Source organism: Raphanus sativus, chromosome 4 (assembly GCF_000801105.2).
Source record: "Raphanus sativus cultivar WK10039 chromosome 4, ASM80110v3, whole genome shotgun sequence".
NCBI classification, from domain to species: domain Eukaryota; kingdom Viridiplantae; phylum Streptophyta; class Magnoliopsida; order Brassicales; family Brassicaceae; genus Raphanus; species Raphanus sativus.
Window position 1 is genome coordinate 42,882,310 of NC_079514.1, and position 19,253 is coordinate 42,901,562.

The 19,253-nt window shown below is 35.9% G+C and overlaps 4 protein-coding genes across 9 annotated transcripts; 3 read left to right on the forward strand and 1 right to left on the reverse strand.

Moving 5' to 3' along the window:
- Positions 1 to 325: 325 nt before the first annotated feature.
- Positions 326 to 2,780, forward strand: LOC130510834 (uncharacterized). Of its 2 annotated transcripts, none has more exons than XM_057007506.1 (5): positions 326 to 747; positions 830 to 899; positions 1,192 to 1,233; positions 1,338 to 1,390; positions 2,240 to 2,780. In XM_057007506.1, the coding sequence occupies exons 1-5, from the start codon at positions 635 to 637 to the stop codon at positions 2,265 to 2,267; spliced, it is 306 nt and encodes a 101-aa protein (XP_056863486.1). In that variant the 5' UTR covers positions 326 to 634; the 3' UTR covers positions 2,268 to 2,780. The 2 variants fall into 2 exon arrangements, with proteins under 2 accessions (XP_056863486.1, XP_056863487.1); XM_057007507.1 differs by having other exon boundaries at positions 2,301 to 2,780.
- Positions 2,781 to 4,797: 2,017 nt separating this feature from the next.
- Positions 4,798 to 7,170, forward strand: LOC108849010 (vesicle-associated protein 1-2). Its single transcript, XM_018622500.2, has 8 exons — positions 4,798 to 4,957; positions 5,057 to 5,127; positions 5,221 to 5,302; positions 5,376 to 5,491; positions 5,573 to 5,731; positions 5,858 to 5,908; positions 6,385 to 6,462; positions 6,783 to 7,170. Exons 1-8 carry the CDS (start codon positions 4,909 to 4,911, stop codon positions 6,897 to 6,899), a joined length of 723 nt encoding a protein of 240 aa, XP_018478002.1. The 5' UTR covers positions 4,798 to 4,908; the 3' UTR covers positions 6,900 to 7,170.
- A 449-nt stretch (positions 7,171 to 7,619) lies between these two features.
- Positions 7,620 to 13,531, forward strand: LOC108852831 (autophagy-related protein 8e-like). Of its 4 annotated transcripts, none has more exons than XM_057008798.1 (6): positions 7,620 to 7,774; positions 7,867 to 7,879; positions 12,462 to 12,493; positions 12,583 to 12,633; positions 12,981 to 13,033; positions 13,118 to 13,531. In XM_057008798.1, exons 2-6 carry the CDS (start codon positions 7,876 to 7,878, stop codon positions 13,272 to 13,274), a joined length of 297 nt encoding a protein of 98 aa, XP_056864778.1. In that variant the 5' UTR covers positions 7,620 to 7,774; positions 7,867 to 7,875; the 3' UTR covers positions 13,275 to 13,531. The 4 variants fall into 4 exon arrangements, with proteins under 4 accessions (XP_056864778.1, XP_056864777.1, XP_056864775.1 ...); XM_057008797.1 differs by having other exon boundaries at positions 7,864 to 7,879; positions 13,118 to 13,530; XM_057008795.1 differs by having other exon boundaries at positions 12,578 to 12,633; positions 13,118 to 13,530.
- A 655-nt stretch (positions 13,532 to 14,186) lies between these two features.
- On the reverse strand, positions 14,187 to 16,774 carry LOC108851745 (axial regulator YABBY 1). 2 transcript variants are annotated; one of them, XM_018625210.2, is made up of 7 exons: positions 16,442 to 16,774; positions 16,163 to 16,324; positions 15,944 to 16,076; positions 15,396 to 15,444; positions 15,233 to 15,308; positions 14,666 to 14,743; positions 14,187 to 14,468 (listed from the first exon to the last, which is right to left on the reverse strand). In XM_018625210.2, exons 1-7 carry the CDS (start codon positions 16,568 to 16,570, stop codon positions 14,394 to 14,396), a joined length of 702 nt encoding a protein of 233 aa, XP_018480712.1. In that variant the 5' UTR covers positions 16,571 to 16,774; the 3' UTR covers positions 14,187 to 14,393. The 2 variants fall into 2 exon arrangements, with proteins under 2 accessions (XP_018480712.1, XP_018480713.1); XM_018625211.2 differs by having other exon boundaries at positions 15,396 to 15,438; positions 16,442 to 16,759.
- Between the last annotated feature and the right edge of the window lie 2,479 nt (positions 16,775 to 19,253).

The window sequence follows — 19,253 nt, forward strand, 5'->3', positions numbered from 1 at the left end:
ATTAGTACACAATAAGTCTAAAAATTTATATTTGTATAGCTGTGTCAATATAGCGTATGCAAAATATGAATTATCAACAAAAGCACAACATGTTTGTAAGCCAAATTTGAAAAAGGAGTATTGACTCTCTTTTTATTCAAAATCAAATATTCTAGCTGGTTGCATTTCTTCAAACAAGTTGCTGTAATCTTTATATATAAAGAAAAGCTCAATTCTCTTCTCCTTGAGCCACGTCATAAAATAAGGAGAGGAGAAAGCAACACCTGTCTTCTTCTTTTTAAATTGCTTTCTCGCCGAGGGTTTTATGATTGACTGTACTCTTTAATAAGTTGAATCGATCCAGTTTCCCTAATTTTAAAGTTCTCCCTAATTTCTTAATCTTCTCAGACTTTCCTCACATAAATTATATTGAATCTTCTTGCAGAGACCATTTAATAGAGAGCTCTCGAAAGATCTTCTGAGAATTAATCTTGCTTTCTGAATCTCACTGCTCAGATTTTCTAACGAATGAGATCAATTTCAGGATCAACAAACTTAGATCCCGAAATCAGTATGGGCTATCGGTTTCTACGCTCCATTACCTTATCTCCCGAGAACTATTGAGAGATCGAGAAACTTGCGCTGCATCGGACCGATGGAGATCTTCGCGCTCGAGACCAAACGTCTTCCTCTGCGCTCCATCTCTTTTCTCGCCCATCAATCTTCTCCAACTCTCACTTCAGCTCTCTTACCATCTCCGGAACGGACGTTAGATCTCTCACTTCTTCATTGAAAATTTCTTCTGCTCCCAATTCTTATGGAGATTTTTGTATGTTTGTTGTCGTTGCAGAGTCAATGCTCTGAGGACCCAAATGATTCCTGAAGAGATGGAACTTAATCGGCCTCCTCTGCTGACTGAGGTTTTTTCTTCCTCTGTTTCCAAGTTTTTTCCAAATTCTCAGAGTATCTTACGATTAGTTAAACACTATATTAATACAGAATGAACCACTCATGTTAATAGTGTTTTAGTTCTGATTTGTGTAAAGTGTTGTATTGTTCTTCTTTGTGTTATTCGGAAGAAAAAAACTGTCATTCTATGCTTGCTGCTTTTTAGTTTTTGGTCAATATTTGCAGACACCGGCTACTCAATACTTTAGCTGCCTGTAAAGTTCATAGAACACACCAATCTCAAATCTTGAATTTGAGTTTCAGATAAAGAAGTGGATGAAATATGAATTCAGAGTCTACAGAGAGGTTTTGATCCTCTCATATCTCTTCTGTAGTTTCAAACTCTCCTCTGGATGATGCTAATGGGTTAGTTATCTGTGAAAACACAAATATTGGAGTATCATCCTCAGCCGTTGGAGGAATACTTTCGTGGTGGCAATCAGCTCAGCTTCATATATACCAGGTTAGCCAATTGTTCCCTAATTAACTGATTAAAAGTAAATTAATCTATCTTATTAAAACAGAAACATTATGTTGGACCTAACATTTATTTTGTAAGTTTTTAAATTAAATACATTTTTATACTTTATAGTTAAACATACATTAAATCACTAATGTTTCTTTCTTTATAGTACTATTCATGTTCCCAAACAATATACTTATTTCTTTATACTACTATCAACGTTTCCAAACAATATACTTATTTATTTATACTACTATCAATGTTTCCAAACAATATATTTTCTCTTTAAATTTTTGTAGAAACGTCATAATTTCATAAATTTCAAAATAGTGAACTTTAAAATTTCGATTATAAGATTACAAATTATGAAACTATTACAATTTAAATCCAATTAGATTATATATCGGTCATCCATCAGTTCAATCGGTTAGTTTCGAGTTTTAGTGATTTTTTAATATGAATATTTTAGAAACATAAATTAAATTGTCAGATCTCCGGATTAACCGGTATAATCACAATCGGATTGAATTTAAAAATACTGATTTAAATGTAAAAATATTTTAAATACACACTCTTTAAAAATTACCAAAATATTTGTTAAATTATTAGTGAAATTTTTCATCGTAAAATATCCCGCGCTTCAAAAGCGCGGATCAAAATCTAGTTTGTATTTAATATGAAACAGAGCTATCCTAATATGTATTCAAACAAATAAGCATATTGTGTTTCCGCCAAAATATTTAGGAAGAAGTAACATTTTTAGAGACAACATGCCTCTTTTACCAATATACAAATAGAGGAAAAAATCAAACTCATCTCGCATTTTTTTTCTGCGTGTGATATTTACAGTTTATTGGGCACACTGTTCTCTATCTAACAACTGTTGGTGCTCCTGCATATATCGCAACAGATGTTCTTCTTCAGCAGGAATATGATGGCAAAGTATGTGGCCATGAGACCAATTCCTCTGTCTAGAGTTAAAACAAGCTACTCCATTATTCTTTTAGCTGTCTGAATAACGCGGGCGTCACATGCACCTAGATTGCAGACGTATGGTGATGCGGCATAGCCTTATACTTAATGTTATTTGAAGCATAACGATTTGAGGCGCAAGAGATTATCAGAAGACTGCAACTAATCTTCTTTTAAGTTCTTCATGTCTCTCCACCTATCCTCATGCTTGATTGTTCTAATTTATGAGGAGGTAAAATAAATTCTACACAACGTATCTACACTAAAAATATATACCATATTTTACATTTATGATCCGATCTAACTATCTTTGCATCCTTATCTTGAATTCCATCTAAGGTGGATATGAACCTTTGTTGTTTTTTTTGCTTAAATTGTGAACCTTTGGTTTCTGTTGAAACAATGACTCTTAGCTGTCTTCAACTTTGTCTAATAGTTTATACGTTGCTTAGAGTATATTTTTATTACTTCTTCGTGATATATGACTGATGATGGTGACGACTGGCAAGTTCTTTAGAAGGGATGTAAAATATTTTCACAGCTAATTTCAAAATCTCTTCTTAGCAAAAAAAAAGAGATTAAATCTCTCCCAGTCATGCTTTTCAAAGATTTTTAAAACTACTATTACATGGGATCTAGAAAACAAAATATTACATCACTTATATATTGGCTTCAGAAAATTTACAGTCAGAATACTTCTTTTTTCCTTCCAAAACAGCAACCAAGATTCAGCAGAAAAAATGTATAGCTTAGTAAAGAACTCCGACATTATTTTTATAGCAAAAAATATAAAGTTAAAATTCATTCAATCAATCCCGGTATAATCCCGGTATGTTGTGATTGTTGTTAAAACAATTATAATCCGTTGGTTAGCACGAAAGTATGTAGACTTTAATGATGTTACCAACTCAAATAACAGAACCTAAAACTATAAATAAGACATGGTGACATATTGGAAACTGTATACAAACCACATCAAATATAAATACCAGAGTACAATAGCAATATTTGATTATTTGTTAAATCAACCAAGCTAACATTATTGGTTATAAAATTGCTTATTAGTACACCGATACAAAGTATTATTCCTTAAAATTATATATGAACAATAAGAAATATACATTTATATACCTAAGATTAACTAATATACAGTAGATTTGAAGTTGAAAAAAAAATCGAGAAAAATATTAAAAACTTTGATTTGACAACATATAAAGAGTTCATGGAAAATATTTGATTGAGCCTGTTGAAAACTTACTCAAAGTTTGAGTCAAATAGCTTTAAGATAACACCTTTTGTGCATTCTTCGATGGTTTTTATCACAGAGGAGATAACTATTTCGTATGTATCATAATATGAAAAAGTAAAAAAATTCAAGGATGAAACATTTAGACTTGAAAAATATAGAATACATAGTACCTACACAATACCAATATATTTACATATGTGTGTTCTAGCACCTAAATTATCTTCACTTACACTTGAATCATATGGTAAGTTTGGCAGGTTATGAATGACATACCAAAAACTATGAGGTGTATTTGCACTTCTCTCAACATATCCTATAACCACAAAAGCCAAGAGATGGTATTTAAATGAATTTTACCTTTTATTTTATGGTTTTAAGCCGAAAAAATAAATAATATTTACATATACAACAGCTTCTCTGATATGTATACCTTATTTCTTTCACACCAGCATTTTCTCTACAAACAACCAAGAACATTAGATTCTCTGAAACTAATAGTGAAGTCAATTATAGTATGTGAGTATTTATCAGTATTTCAAGTTTTCAACAAAAAAAATCAAAAAATATGCTCGAAAAAGCATAACAGAGATAAAAAAAAGCACCAGTTCAACAAAATATTATTATTTCCCAAAATAGATAATATATAAAAATTTATAGTTGTAACTTTATGAATTTAAAATATATGTATAATTGTAAATTTTTGTATTATAATTGATACAAAAATATATATCACTTTCAAATTAAATAAAATAAAATTGATAACATATTATGTAAGTTTTCAATTACTAACCCGCCCGTAGGGCGGACAAAACCCTAGTTACTTATATAGTAACTATATAATCAACTTTTTTTTTTGCTTTTTGACAATCAATTAGGGTGTGATTAAAACGAGACTAGAACATTTTTATTGGTGGTGAAAAGGTTACTGTTTGAAAAACTTTCGAAAAAGAAATATTTAACATCAAAATTCTCTATGAAATTTTTATATTTAGTTTTATAATTGAACATTACTACTATTATAGTAGTACTATATGATAAAAAGAGACACATGGGAGATCTTCAAAGCATAATGAGGCCAGAAAGGAGAAAGCCACATGTCGTGGTTTGCCCACCTGGTTTACGCTGGTCATCTCTTCTTCCTTTTTTTCTTAAACGAGTTTGGTCACTGCCTTAAAATTACAATTATACCCCCTAGAATAGTATAACGCACCACGAGTCAATAGAAGCTTTTGCATACATCGACGCCAAAACTCTCTTCACCGGAAAACGATTTTAACTCACCGGAGATCTTATCAGAATGAGTAACGCGCTTCTCGACATCGATCCTATCGATCTTCAATTCCCTTGTAAGCTCTCACATACATACATACACATATCCGAATCTTCAATTTGTACTCCTCCTTATTAATAATAATCGATTTTGATTTTGTGATTCGCTGTGTTAGTTGAATTGAAGAAACAGATCTCTTGCTCTCTCTATTTAGCTAACAAAACCGACGATTACGTCGCCTTCAAGGTGTGAAAATCGATCCCTCAGAAGATCTCCTTACCTAGTTTTGAAGATTCTTCTTCTCTGTATGTATCTTAGGTGTTTGTTTCTGTAATTTAGGTAAAAACGACGAATCCGAAGAAGTATTGTGTGAGGCCTAACACTGGCGTTGTGCTTCCCAGATCCTCTTCTGAAGTTCTAGGTTTTGTTCTCTCACTCTTCTTCACTTCGTTATAGAATCGTGTTTTGATTACTGTCTTTTGGGAACTATATAGTGACGATGCAAGCGCAAAAGGAAGCTCCAGGTGATATGCAGTGCAAGGACAAGTTCTTGCTTCAGTGTGTTGTCTCTACTCCTGGAGTCACTCCCAAGGATGTTACTCCTGAGATGGTATTATTTAAAAAAAGCTTTGGTCAATCTCATATGGATGTGGTTACTTTACACTGTTTTTTTTTTTTTTTGTTTCTTTAGTTTAGTAAAGAGGCAGGGCATCGAGTTGAGGAGACTAAATTGAGAGTTGTCTACGTTGATCCACCTCGTCCACCGTCCCCGGTGCGTGAAGAAGGGTCTGAAGAGGGCTCTTCGCCTAGAGCTTCTGTCTCTGACAATGGGGCTTCTGATTTTACTGCTGTTAGTATCCAACTTCAGCTTTTTAGTAGCCGAGAAAGAAAAAAACCCCTTTTTAGTATTAAGTGGGAGTTATGCTTAGGCGTTTCCTTTGGTGATAATCGTGTTGATTTTCTTGTTTGAATTTAGGCTCCAAGATTTAGCGTGGACAGGGTTGAACCTCAGGAAAACTCATCAGAGGTATTTTAGTGAACCTTTTTTTTTTTAATTTCTTTTTTAAGTAATGCTTTTCATGAAGCTGAGCTAACTTTGGCACCAGAAAGAGAGTGTGAATCATCTTTTTCTGTCAGGTCTTTTTGGAACTGTGTTTTTATTTTTTCTTATCCAAATCCATTCCGCCTGTTAGCAACTTAATGGCTCGCCATATTAGACCAAGAACCATAACCTTTGTGTTTATCATCGCAAATATTTTTTTTACCTTGTTTCTAGCTTTGGCCAATGTTTTAGCTCTATAGAGTTAGTATGTCAATATTGTGGTCTTGATGAATATGGTTTTCTTCTGCTGTGATTTTAGCTTTCCACTAATCAGTTTATGCATTTGACACACAAACCTAGTAGCTACTAATTGGCGAAACATACCGTTGGAGTTAGGTGATATGCTCTCATTCTTGTTACATGTAACAATTGATGATGCGTATCGGCTTGTGTGATTTCAGGCGAGAGCTCTCATCACAAGGCTCACGGAGGAAAAGAACTCTGCGATTCAACTGAACAACAGACATCAACAAGAATTGGTAAGGAAAATTTCACCACATCACTGTACTTTTGAACTACTACTCCCTGCAGTTTTTGACAAGCACTCTCATTGCTAGCTTCCCTGGTTTCAATGATTTTTTGTTAGTTTTGTGAATAGTAAAGAATCTAGTTCATCCCTTGCATTAGCCTTTTTATTGCCTTCACATGATCCCAGGATTAAGTTTCTTCACTTTCCCAATACCGCCAGTCAATTCTATAATATAGATATATCCGTCTAGCTTTGTTTTAACTTTGTGTTCACTTTTGGCCAAACACGAACCTTATCTGATAACAAAGACATATATGTATATGATTGCAGGAGAAGTTGAAGCGTGAAAGCAAGAGAAGTCAGAGTGGTGGTGGAATCCCGTTCATGTACGTTCTTCTGGTGGGACTAATCGGCTTAATCTTGGGATACATTATGAAGAGGACATGATCTCAGTTTGAAAGACACAATCCACAAAGTCTCAGAAGTGGCTTCAGCAAGAACCCAAATGACATGAAAAAGGAAAAGAAAAAAAATCAATATTGTGTCAGGACACTGATTTGATTGAATGTTCTCTCTTGTCTTATCGGTTTGTCCATTCACCCTTGGTTAAATCTTAAACTTAGTGTGTTAAGAGTATTGTATTACGGTTTTCATATCCCTCTTTTAAAAACTTTTGTAATCCAAGAGATCATTTGTTTATGTGTGTTCTATTGAATAATACTGGGAGGATACTAAAGACTCTAACTGATCTAGAAGGTTTAACCCAACTTCTAACTATACCTGACAAAATTCGAAGAGAAACTAAGCTAATCACAAACACACACACACCATGTGACTTCATGAACAAAAACGAAAGTCGTATTACAATAATGAACATGTTCATTGAGAGCATTATGATATGTAGTTCATAGTATATCGGGCATGGGCCTCTTACATTTCGTCGTATCAAACCTTGTGTTTATAGTTAATCGACCATGTGCCCATTTACAACTTAATATGGCCCATCAAAGCTCAGTAATCCGTATTGCTCTAGCTCATTTGAGTCGCAAAGCGTGACGCAGAAGTAAGAAAAATTCCGATGGAGACGTGCCATCCACTTCAGAAGAAAAGTCTGAGTAAGAAGAACATCAATAAATTTAAAATTAGGTGTTTGGGGTAACAAGTTACTCGACATGTCAGCGAATACATACATAATGTACGAGTCATCCTAGGTAGTTAATAGTTATCCAATCATAGAAGAAAAAAGGTTGCGTTTGTGACTTTGTCGTCGAAAATCAAGATCCTTGTCCGTCACATGTCTCACATCAATCCTATATATCTCTGTAAGTTTTCCGTTGATTTGATCTATTACATAATCTGTTCGTTTTCTCACCTGATTTTTGAATCTTGTTCTTTTCTTATAAATCGTTAGAAGTGAGGATGAATGAAAGCAGTGTTAGAGACATACAAGAGATATCGTCGGGATTACAATCTCATCACTTTAGGAAACTTAGTTATTGTCTTAACCTAGAGTTCACATCTCTTGTATTGTACATATTGGCTATTGCCGTCTCTTGTGAATAATAAGAAAAACATATTCTCTACATGGTATCAAGAGCACACGATTACCCTAAAAATCTTTTTTCTGAGCCGCCATCATCTTCTTCCTCTTCTCTATTTTTTCTTTCTCTTCCAAACTGCCATGTCTGTTAACGCTCCAGCAGTCGACACTATCAATGGTGTTCTCAACATCAATATGATCAATGTCACAAAACTCACCACCACCAATTTCATGACTTGGAATCTTCAAGTTCATGCTCTCCTTGATGGCTACGATCTAGCTGGCCACCTCGACGGTTCTCTCCCTCCACCGGACCAGATGGTAACGGTTAACGAGCAGTCTGTCCCAAATCCAGACTACGCAAAATGGAGACGCCAAGATCGTCTTATTTACAGTGGTCTCATCGGCACTCTCTCGCCGTCCATCCAATCCCTTGTTACAAACACTAAGACTGCTCATGATGTTTGGACCTCTCTCAGCGCCACCTACGCAACACCAAGCCGTGGACACATTCAACAGCTTCGCTTGCAGCTCAAGCAATACACCAAAGGAGACAAAACTATTGATGAGTACATGCGTGGCTTAACCAGTAGATTTGATCAACTTGCTCTTCTTGGCAAACCACTTGACCATGAAGATAAGATCGAATATGTTATTGATGGACTTCCCGAAGAGTACAGATCGGTCACAGATCAAGTCGAGGGCCGCGAGACATCTCCTTCCATCATAGAGATACATGAGAAGCTTATCAACAAGGAGGCCAAGCTGCTGAGTTTGTCTGCAACCGTTGTTAACTCTGTTCCTGTCGCCGCTAACGTTGCAACCGCACGACCAAAGTTTCAACAAAACCGGAACCAAAACCGCAACTGGAACAACAACAACAACAGCACCAAGGCGCCTCAGAACTCGTACTCGATGCAGTCAAGTGAGCCTCGACAGAACAGAGGATATCAAGGTCGTTGTCAGATTTGTAGCATTTTTGGTCACAGTGCCAGGAGGTGTCCCCAGCTTACTCAGGCGACTCAAAATGCCCCTGCTGCTGCGCCGTTTCGTCCATGGCAACCAACGGCAAACATGGCGACCTCAGCTCAGAACCCGAGCAATGCTTGGCTAATGGATTCCGGTGCCACTCATCACCTCACCAGCGATCTCCACAACCTCTCCCTTCATCAGCCGTATCACGGTAACGACTCAGTGCTGATCGGTGATGGCTCCGGCCTTTCCATTACACACACGGGTTCCCTCTCTTTACCTTCCACTACACGTTCTTTGACTTTAAATAATGTCTTACGTGTACCTAACATACGGAAAAATCTAATCTCCGTATATCGGTTATGCAATGCTAATAGAGTTTCGGTGGAATTTTTCCCTGCCCACTTTCAGGTGAAGGATCTCAGCTCGGGAATCCCGTTACTCCAAGGCAAGACCAAGGATGAGCTCTATGAGTGGCCTGCTAAACCCTCACCCCTTCAATCCTTCTTTGCATCCCCCTTACCTAAAACAACCATGGTCGACTGGCACTTCCGCTTAGGCCATCCAGCAGTTTCTATTCTTCAGTCCATTGTTTCAAAATTTTCTTTACCTTTTGCAAAATCTGTAACACAAACCACTTTATGTTCAGATTGTGCCATCAATAAAACTCACAAATTACCTTTCTTCACAAACACTATTACCTCATCTCGCCCCTTACAATACCTCTATACAGACCTATGGAGTTCTCCTATTGTCTCAATCGACAACTACAAATATTATTTGGTCCTTGTTGATCACCACACACGCTACACCTGGCTCTATCCGCTAAAGCTCAAATCACAAGTTCTGGAAACCTTCAAGGCGTTCAAAGCACAAGTGGAAAATCTTCTCTCAACAAAGATAACTACACTATACTCCGACAATGGCGGAGAATTCATTGCCATGCGTAAATATCTTCAAGATGCTGGAATATCTCACCTCACCACCCCACCTCACACACCGGAACACAACGGCATATCCGAAAGAAAACATCGCCATATTGTGGAAACCGGTCTCACACTGTTAACACATGCCTCTATGCCCAAATCATATTGGACTTATGCGTTTTCCACGGCGGTTTACCTCATCAACCGACACCCAACATCAGTTCTTGCTATGGATTCTCCATATCATAAGCTCTTTCGCGTCCAACCCAACTACACCAAACTACGAGTTTTTGGATGCCTCTGTTTCCCTTGGCTAAGACCCTACACCAATCACAAACTTGACGATCGATCAACACCTTGTGTTTTCCTTGGGTACTCACCAACACAAAGTGCCTACTTGTGTCTACAACCTAATACTGGAAGAATCCATATCTCCCGTCATGTCCGCTTTGATGAAACCTCCTATCCTTTTCCTCAACTCAAAGAACCGAAACCACCTCAGACCAACCCGTCCCAACCTATACCTAACCAAGAACCTCTAGCTACCTTAATACCTCTTCACCAACCCCCCACCCACGCAGTGCCACTCGTCGAGCAAACGGGATCCTCGAGCTCTGGTTCTAACCTGCAGGTGCCGTCTCTTCCACCAACTCCTAGCGTGGAGCTCTCGCAAGGAAACTCCCCATCACCAGTTCCACCGTCGCCAGAACACAACTCTGCTCAGAACATGGCCACTTCGTCTTCCTCAGACAGTGCCTCCTCTGTTCCTACACCACCACCGGTTCAACACCCAATGCTAACGCGTCGGAGGAATAATATTTCCAGACCAAATCCGAAGTACAACTACTCTGCCACTCTTTCTAACCGAGTCCCAGCTGAGCCAAACACACTTATACAAGCTCTCAAAGACAAAAAATGGAGAGGCTCAATGTCTGTTGAGATGGATGCGTTTGCGCGCAATCATACTTTTGATTTGGTACCTCGAACTCCTGATCAAAATGTTATTGGCTGCAGGTGGATCTATAAGAACAAGTACAACTCTGATGGAACACACAAGTCTTGTAAATCTAGACTGGTGGCGAAGGGGTACAATCAGAAGCTTGGTTATGACTACACCGACACGTTCAGCCCGGTTATAAAAGCCACGCCCTTGCGACTTGTTCTTGACATAGCAGTGAGTCATTCATGGCCGATCCATCAACTTGACGTCAACAATTCCTTTCTCCAAGGCACCCTCACAGAAGAAGTATATATGGATCAACCTCCGGGGTTTATTGATCAAGACCATCCTGATCATGTATGTCGCTTACGTAAAGCCATTTATGGCTTGAAACAAGCGCCGCGAGCATGGTACACTGAACTGCAGTCGTTCCTTCTCAGCCTTGGTTTTGCAAATTCACTTGCAGACACCTCTCTTTTCGTTCTTCAACGAGGTCAGGAGCTGGTTTATCTTCTCGTCTACGTGGATGACATCCTTGTCACTGGGAACTCAAACACGGCGATCAACAGGATTCTAGAGTTACTGGCTGCAAGATTTTCAGTTAAAGACCCTGAACCGCTGAACTATTTTTTGGGTCTTGAAGCACATCGGACGACGAAAGGGTTACATATCTCGCAGCGGAAATACATACTTGACTTGCTCCACAAGTATGATATGACCAACGCTAAACCTGTTACCACTCCTATGGCGTCTGATCCAAAGCTCACACTTCACTCTGGTACGATACTTTCTGATCCTAGAAAGTACCGACAATTGATAGGAAGCTTGCAATATCTTCAGTTCACAAGACTCGACATTGCTTACGCTGTCAATCGTCTCTCTCAATTCATGCATCAGCCCACTGAAGATCACTGGCAAGCGGCTAAACGTCTCCTTCGTTACCTGGCTGGGACACCTACACATGGAATTTTCTTCAGTGCTAACAACAAGCTCATACTTCATGGTTACTCAGACGCGGATTGGGCAGGTGATGTAGATGATTATGTCTCAACAAACTCTTACATCATCTACTTGGGAAGCCATCCGATCTCATGGAGTGCTAAGAAACAACAAGGAGTCGCCAGGTCGTCGACTGAAGCTGAGTATCGTGCAGTTGCTAATACTGCCTCGGAATTAAGTTGGATATGCAACATTCTTACTGAGCTGCGCGTCCCTATACCATCAGCACCAGTAATCTATTGTGACAATGTTGGAGCTACTTTTCTCTGCGCAAATCCTGTATTCCACTCTCGCATGAAACACATTGCCATAGATTATCATTTTGTTCGAGGTCAAGTTCAACATGGAGCTCTTCGCGTGTCACACGTCAACACCAAAGATCAACTAGCAGATGCCTTGACGAAACCACTCTCTCGAGCTCGTTTTCTTGATCTCATAGGCAAGATTGGAGTGATAGCTCTCCCTCCATCTTGAGGGGGCGTGTTAGAGACATACAAGAGATATCATCGGGATTACAATCTCATCACTTTAGGAAACTTAGTTATTGTCTTAACCTAGAGTTCACATCTCTTGTATTGTACATATTGGCTATTGCCGTCTCTTGTGAATAATAAGAAAAACATATTCTCTACAAGCAGCAGGTTTAAGCTGGACAACAATTTCGGTTAGTATTTTTTTTTACTGATTTGGTCTTTTGATCTAAGGTTATGTATGTCTTTCTGAGTCTTCAAGATGGTGTTTTGTTTAGAAAAGAGGTTAGTTGAAGCTCGAAGGATCGTGGAGAAGTACCCTGACAGAATCCCTGTATGTTCTGTTCTTATAGGGTTTATTACTTTGTCTTTCTGCTTTATATCTATTTTTTAAGTATCTACCATCATTTTATTCTCATTCAACTGCACGAACAAGATCATGTAATCTTTGATGGCTCGTGTTAAGATCCGCAGTTTAGCTTGCTTGTTGCTGATCATGTGTGTGTATGTTTCTGGTCACAAGTTTCTGATTTGTGGCATTCATGTGTTTGTATGTTGCTGATCACAAGTGTCTCAACATTTTACCAAGAATTGTTACAGAACATTATATATGTTTTACTATCTTACATTGTACTGATCAGTAAAGGATTATGGGACTATGTGTGTTTTGTTTTGTTGCAGGTGATTGTGGAAAAGGCTGAGAAAAATGTAATCCCAAACATCGACAAGAAAAAGTAAATTACCTTTGTTCCTATCGTAACTTTTTTTTTACAAGATTTGTAGTTTTTTTTTAATTGTTTGGATTTTGATAATTGCAGATACCTATCAGACCTAATTAAGAGTTGGTCAATTTTTGAAAGTGATTCCCAAAAGAATCAAACTAAGTACAGAGAAAGCTATCTTCACATTCGTAGACAATGTCCTTCCTCTTACAGGAGAGATTATGTCAAGCGTCTACGAAGAGGAGAAAGATGAAGATGGCTTCCTCTACATCACTAACAGTGGCGAGACTACATTTGATGCTTCTTCAATCTAAATCCATGACCTGAGAAACACCTGCGTTTTGATGTTTCCCATCTCTCAGTTTCTGTATACTGTATTCTATCAGCAGACTCTTCTTAAGATTTGTGGGTTTGTAATGTTCTTGCACTTTTTTTTTTAAATATATAGACTAATATTGACCAATGCAATGTAAGATAAATATTTTATCATCTACGTGTAATGGATACACCTTGATGCTGAATCTGGTACATACCAAGCAGAGAGATACTCCGGCACAACAATGCTGAAACGAAGATTGTGAAACCCATTCATAATTATTTAACAAACAAACAAGACATAACGCTTGTCTTAATATTCCATATGGTTCCCTCAAGTTGTAAAAGGTAACTAGCTAGATAGTCTTTTTTCTTAAAACTTTCTTCAAAAATCCTTCTCATCACATGTTTTCTTAATTAACCTCATCTCTTTTGTATATTTCTTTTACTAACATATAAGTAGTTAAGTTATTGCTGCAAAATAATAATAATTAAGTTCTTCTAAAGAAATCATGTATCTTCACATTCCTCAAAGACTAAAGTTCTTGTAGTTACAGCTCTTCTTATCATACTTAATTTTCTTTTCTTCGCTTTTGTTATTTCCACAGAATGTCCACCAACTACTCCTCAACACCCAAAACCTCCAAAGAAGGATCCGCCTTGAGTGTGGTTGATCATAAATTTTTTTCAAGTGTTGTTCAACTTGAAAAATAAAGTGTTGTTCAAATTGATAATGAACCATAAGTTATTTAAAGATATTTCTAATAAATGTGGCGATGGCGTAGAATTAAATCAAAGAAGCTAATAACAAATACTCTACACTTAGTTTTAAAATTCTGATTCAAGTGAAAAAGTGTGCTAAAAATTAATTAACCATATCAAAACTAACATAGCAAACCTCATTAATTAGCAGGATTTTGATTACAACAACAGAAGAAAACGCAAGCATATATAACATATATAAGTTCAAGAAAGAAAAAGAAACCCTACTTTTGGGCAACATAAACCCTACAAACTGGATTTCAAAGTCTTAAATACTTCTTGATTAAATTTATCTTTAGTAAGGAATCGCACCAACATTCGCCGCAGGAGCGTAGAACCCTTCTCTCATCCCCATGTTGTCTTCACCCTCCTATAAACAATTTTTAAGATATGATCAAAATAAACTCAAATTCTTTATGTTTGTTCTTGTGACGGAGAAATAAATTGTATGCATTAGTAAAAAAAATACGATACTAAGGATATTTGTAACATTTTTTTTTACATTATAGAAATTGTAACATTAATTTAAAGATGTAAGCTGGTATGTCGACACAGATTAGGGTTTACCTGTTGAGGCATGTTGGTTTTCTTCACGGGTTGATTGTCTGGCGAGAGCCCGAAGTGTATGTGGGGGAAGTGGGCCCACTGCATTACACATAAACAACGTAAATACAAGACACATATCAACTTGTGTTATAACCGGACAAAACTCTTTACTCCTATCTCAGCAGCTCAGCTATAGTATACTACATGTTTTTTCTAAAACCTGACATAGTATGCACACAATATATGTACGCATGCGAGAGTGTATAGGCATTGGGAAATCAAACCCTAGTTTCTGCCTGCAGTCTAAACCAAATTAAGTTTGATGTTAATATCAATGATTTCTCCAGTAAAGGAAGCAACAAGACCCTGAAAATGGATAATATCAATATGCCTTAACTGATAATATTCTAGACGTTGAATTGATTGTCAAGCCAGCGTTTTGTTGCATATTGAAAAATATTTACACTTTTATCTTGTGTGTATGGATTTTACCAATGGATTTTGGACATTTTTGGTTATTATTTAATTTAATCAATGGATATAACGAGTTTCTATGTATGTTTGGGATAATAAATTTAAGGTTCTTACATTCTTGGCTGCAGCACTAAAAGCTTCTCGGTGGCTTATATCAGGATTACCAGCTTTGATACGTTGGATCTCCTCCCTACGAGAAAGATGTGACAATGAAATATATTAAAATCATAAATGATTGGTCCGTAAATACTACTAATAAAAACTAAATAAAGCTCACTTGATGAATCGGTTATATGCGGATGGGACTCTCTGTCTTTTCTCTGGAGCTGCCAATGGTAAAATTCAACGGCAAAGACAAAGCGAAGAAACAAATACTCAGACAGAAAGAGACAAATACTCATTGAGACTACTTTCATTATCTTCTTCTTTTTTCTCTCTCTCTAGCCCATCATCACTTCATCATTTTTTAAAAGTCAAGCTCATCTTCTAACATTTACACAGATTCTTTCTCTCTAACTAGATTTCCGGGGGATACATGAATCTGTCTCCCTTTTTATTTGTAATTTTACAAACGCTAGAAAGCATCCAAGATATATAGACAATAATCAACGCATACAAAAGGTCAATACGTTAAATATACAAAAACTCTACTAAGTATCTTTTCTATGCGTGATTCAAAGTTGCCATGGTTTGAAATTAGATCCAGTGACGGTTATATAATAAAAGCTGTGCATGTCTTAATGGCATATCATATCATTACAGTCAAATTATAAATATGTAAGTCCTTTATTAACGAAAGAGAAATGAGAGAAAATAGTCTCTTACGGCGGTTAACGGGTGGTGCCTTAGGAATCTCATGTTGCTGATGAAGATCCATGAAAGATGGGATGTCATTCATATTAGGGTGTTGATTCATCATCATCATATTCATGTTTGATGGTGCATCTTTCAGCTCCCCCTTCAATAACATTTAAATATCCTTGAGGTTTGATATATACAAGAGAACCTATTTATAAGAATTATTTTTTAAACATTGTTATTTACCAGAATGTTTTGGGGAGTGAAGTAAGAGTGAGGTCCAAGCTGGAGCTGGAGCTGGTTAGAAGCTGGAAGGACAAGCGATCTCATGTTCACGGAAATAAGATTAGTACAGCAACCACATCTGACGGTTACGGTCTTGAACATGCTTGTGTAAGGAACACTAACCTATAAAACACAAGAGAAACAGTGAATAACACACCACTCCAATTATACATAGATCAAGAAAAGGTGGAGATTAATAAGAGAACATGAGAAAGTAAAGAATAGTGGTTATTTATTTACCGCAAGAATGGTTTCGCAATAGTTGCACTGGACATAGCAGAGCTGTTCGGAAGGAGAGAGAGGATCTGGTGAGAGGTTCTCTGGTGAAAAAACAGCTGAGGAAGGGGAAGACATAGACGACATAGACATTTTTTAAGAAGATGAAAAAGGCTTTGAAGTTGGAAGCTCTCCTCTCTTTTTTTTTTGGAGTGTTTGGGGATTTGATTGATTGATGGGTATTTGACTGATCAGAGGTTTCTTGATAAGGAGAAAATAAAAAACCCCACCATGATCTGATCTTCTTGATTGTTGGGTTGCTGTGTATTATATACCACAAAGAAAGAAACATATAGAGAGAGAAAGAGCGAGAGGAGGGAGAAGGAAAAAGGAGATATTTAATGTGAGTAAAAAACAAAAAAGCCTCTTACTCTAGCCTCTAGGTCGTCTTCTAAATTTACTTTGGTTAAATAAGCTTAAAGTACACAAAATAATAAAGCAAGACAATATTTTTTTTTTTTTGAGAATTAAAGCTAGACAATATCAATATACATAGCTTACCTACAGAGAAACTCTCCAATATGGGTTACATAAATATATTAAGGTCTCATATATTAATGAACACGATAAAAATAATGAGCAGTCCCAAACAAACAATTGTTAGTGCAGATTCGAAAACATAAATTGCACCTTATAATCCAAAATTTTCCTTTTTAACAAACTAACCAAAATCATCTTTTTCTCTTTCTATCTCCTCTAAAAAAATTGTTTTTTAGTTATCTCACAAATAACCCCTTTTGAAATTCAAGAAAAATTAAAACTTAAATTTTATTGATTGGCACCTCAACAATGTTTTGTGAATGGTGTGATGCAGTTGAATTTACAATGCATCGCGTTTTACTTCGTCAACATTTTAGTACACCTTTAATGAACTTGGTATTCTGTAAGAAAAAATTCGTACCTTATATAATCAAATTGTGATCTTTGATCTGTGGATCTTGCTATCACTTATTACTAGACCATTTTAATGTATACATGCAAAAGTTATTATTAATTAAATCCATATTGTCTACATCGTAAATATATATTAGAAATTTGGTTAGCTCACTAGAAAACGTATCTATAAATCACATCATTCTGATTAATTCCTTGTACCTTTAATATCTTCTATGAACTTGTGGTCACAAAAATACAAGATTGATGACAAAACCGTTCTAAAGGATGTGATCGCTCAAAGACGGACATTATTCCACCATCTGAATCACTTTCAAACCTTAACTTGCAATAAAATTTTGGGCTTTACAATCAAAATAAATTTTTATTATATTATATTTTGGCTTAGTATAAAATTGGCATTTATGGATCAGCATACTAGAAAACCCACAACTCTGTTAAATAGTGACAAAAACTATTGAGAAAGGTCCATATATACTAACTTTTTTTTGTTAAACAATCTAAGCTAAATAAAACTTAAAACATATAGCTGCCCTTCAAGACCTTTTGTTAAAACTAAATATTTTAAATGAAATTAAATCGCAATAAAATATTGGTAAGTTTATCACGGACGAATTAAAAGTACATTATGTATTTTTCTGTAAACAAGGTTATTGAAGATTTTAACAGATTCGTTCCTCTACAAAAGGACGAATGTCTGTAATACGTGAGCACTTTTTGACATTTTAATTTGACTTTGATCAATATAGCTATGATCGCTAAATTACAAACCACTTTAGCAGTATCCACAGCTTAGATCTAAGGAGTAAGGTGTATAGTATGAACAAGGGAGGATTCAGGCATATATAGCAGAGGATTCACGAGCTTAGGGATTTAGGTTTGCACGTGAACATATATATATATATATATATATTATAATGTAATGTGGTGTGTGTAACTAAGTGCATGTCCAACCCCATTCTATTTTTTTTTTTTGTAAAAAATCCTATTCTATTTTTACCTTCAAAATAGAATAAAAGTGATTGTTGAGTAAAGAATGCTTTAATGATATTCTATTTTCCACTATATAATGAAATTTATTCTATAAATAGAGTAATTTATTTTTTGTTTGTTTATTATTATATTAATAGAATAAAAATAGAGCAAAGTTATAACAATTTATTCCATAGTTACTTTTACTCTATTTTGAAGGAAAAATTCAAATTTTACTTTGGCTATGTTTTAAGTTAAGAATGTCACTGAATACTTCAAAATAGAGTAAAAGTGATTATGGAGTCAATAAAACTTCAATGATATTCTATTTTCCACTACATAATAAAATTTATTCTATAAATAGAGTAATCTATTTTTTGTTTGTTTATTATTATATTAATAGAATAAAAACAGAAAAAGGTTAGAACAATTTTATTCTATAATTATTTTTACTCTATTTTGAAGGGAAAAATCGGATTTTACTTTGGCTATGTTTTAAGTTAAGAAAATACACTGAATACTTAAAAATATAGAGAACAAGGAGAAAAAACAAAATAAAAAAAGTTTGCAATCGAATTCGCACTTCCCTATGGAGGGGGCGGCAGAGGTGGGGGGAAGAAAGGGACGTGTGCATGGGAGTGATTAAGCGTCGCCTCATTCACCCGTTGTTGTCATTCCTTAATTACCACTGCCATTTTCTCGTTTCTCTACAATTCCTTTTTATTTTGTTTTATAATTATATTTATTAAATTACTAGTTTCATTTTCTGCCCAATCCTTAAACAATAGTACTATATTTGTATGTATGTATGTATGTATGTATGTAGAGAGAAACATGATGCTCCATTTTTATTGATTGTGTTATCATTAGCTTTTAGTCAATAATTATATGACTGGTTTTACTCATTTTA

Excerpts from the sequence above, each read along its gene's own strand:
- LOC130510834 (XM_057007506.1), top strand. The coding sequence starts at position 635 with ATGGAGATCTTCGCGCTCGAGACCAAACGTCTTCCTCTGCGCTCCATC. Across the intron at positions 900-1,191 it reads GGCCTCCTCTGCTGACTGAG|ATAAAGAAGTGGATGAAATA; the intron begins GTTTTTTCTTCC and ends TTTGAGTTTCAG. Across the intron at positions 1,391-2,239 it reads CTCAGCTTCATATATACCAG|TTTATTGGGCACACTGTTCT; the intron begins GTTAGCCAATTG and ends TGATATTTACAG.
- LOC108849010 (XM_018622500.2), top strand. The coding sequence starts at position 4,909 with ATGAGTAACGCGCTTCTCGACATCGATCCTATCGATCTTCAATTCCCT. Across the intron at positions 4,958-5,056 it reads TATCGATCTTCAATTCCCTT|TTGAATTGAAGAAACAGATC; the intron begins GTAAGCTCTCAC and ends TCGCTGTGTTAG. Across the intron at positions 5,492-5,572 it reads AGGATGTTACTCCTGAGATG|TTTAGTAAAGAGGCAGGGCA; the intron begins GTATTATTTAAA and ends TTGTTTCTTTAG.
- LOC108852831 (XM_057008795.1), top strand. The coding sequence starts at position 7,747 with ATGTCTCACATCAATCCTATATATCTCT. Across the intron at positions 12,494-12,577 it reads TAAGCTGGACAACAATTTCG|AAAAGAGGTTAGTTGAAGCT; the intron begins GTTAGTATTTTT and ends TGTTTTGTTTAG. Across the intron at positions 12,634-12,980 it reads AGTACCCTGACAGAATCCCT|GTGATTGTGGAAAAGGCTGA; the intron begins GTATGTTCTGTT and ends GTTTTGTTGCAG.
- LOC108851745 (XM_018625210.2), bottom strand. The coding sequence starts at position 16,570 with ATGTCTATGTCGTCTATGTCTTCCCCTTCCTCAGCTGTTTTTTCACCA. Across the intron at positions 16,077-16,162 it reads TCACTCCCCAAAACATTCTG|GGGGAGCTGAAAGATGCACC; the intron begins GTAAATAACAAT and ends ATGTTATTGAAG. Across the intron at positions 15,445-15,943 it reads GGCACCACCCGTTAACCGCC|CTCCAGAGAAAAGACAGAGA; the intron begins GTAAGAGACTAT and ends TACCATTGGCAG.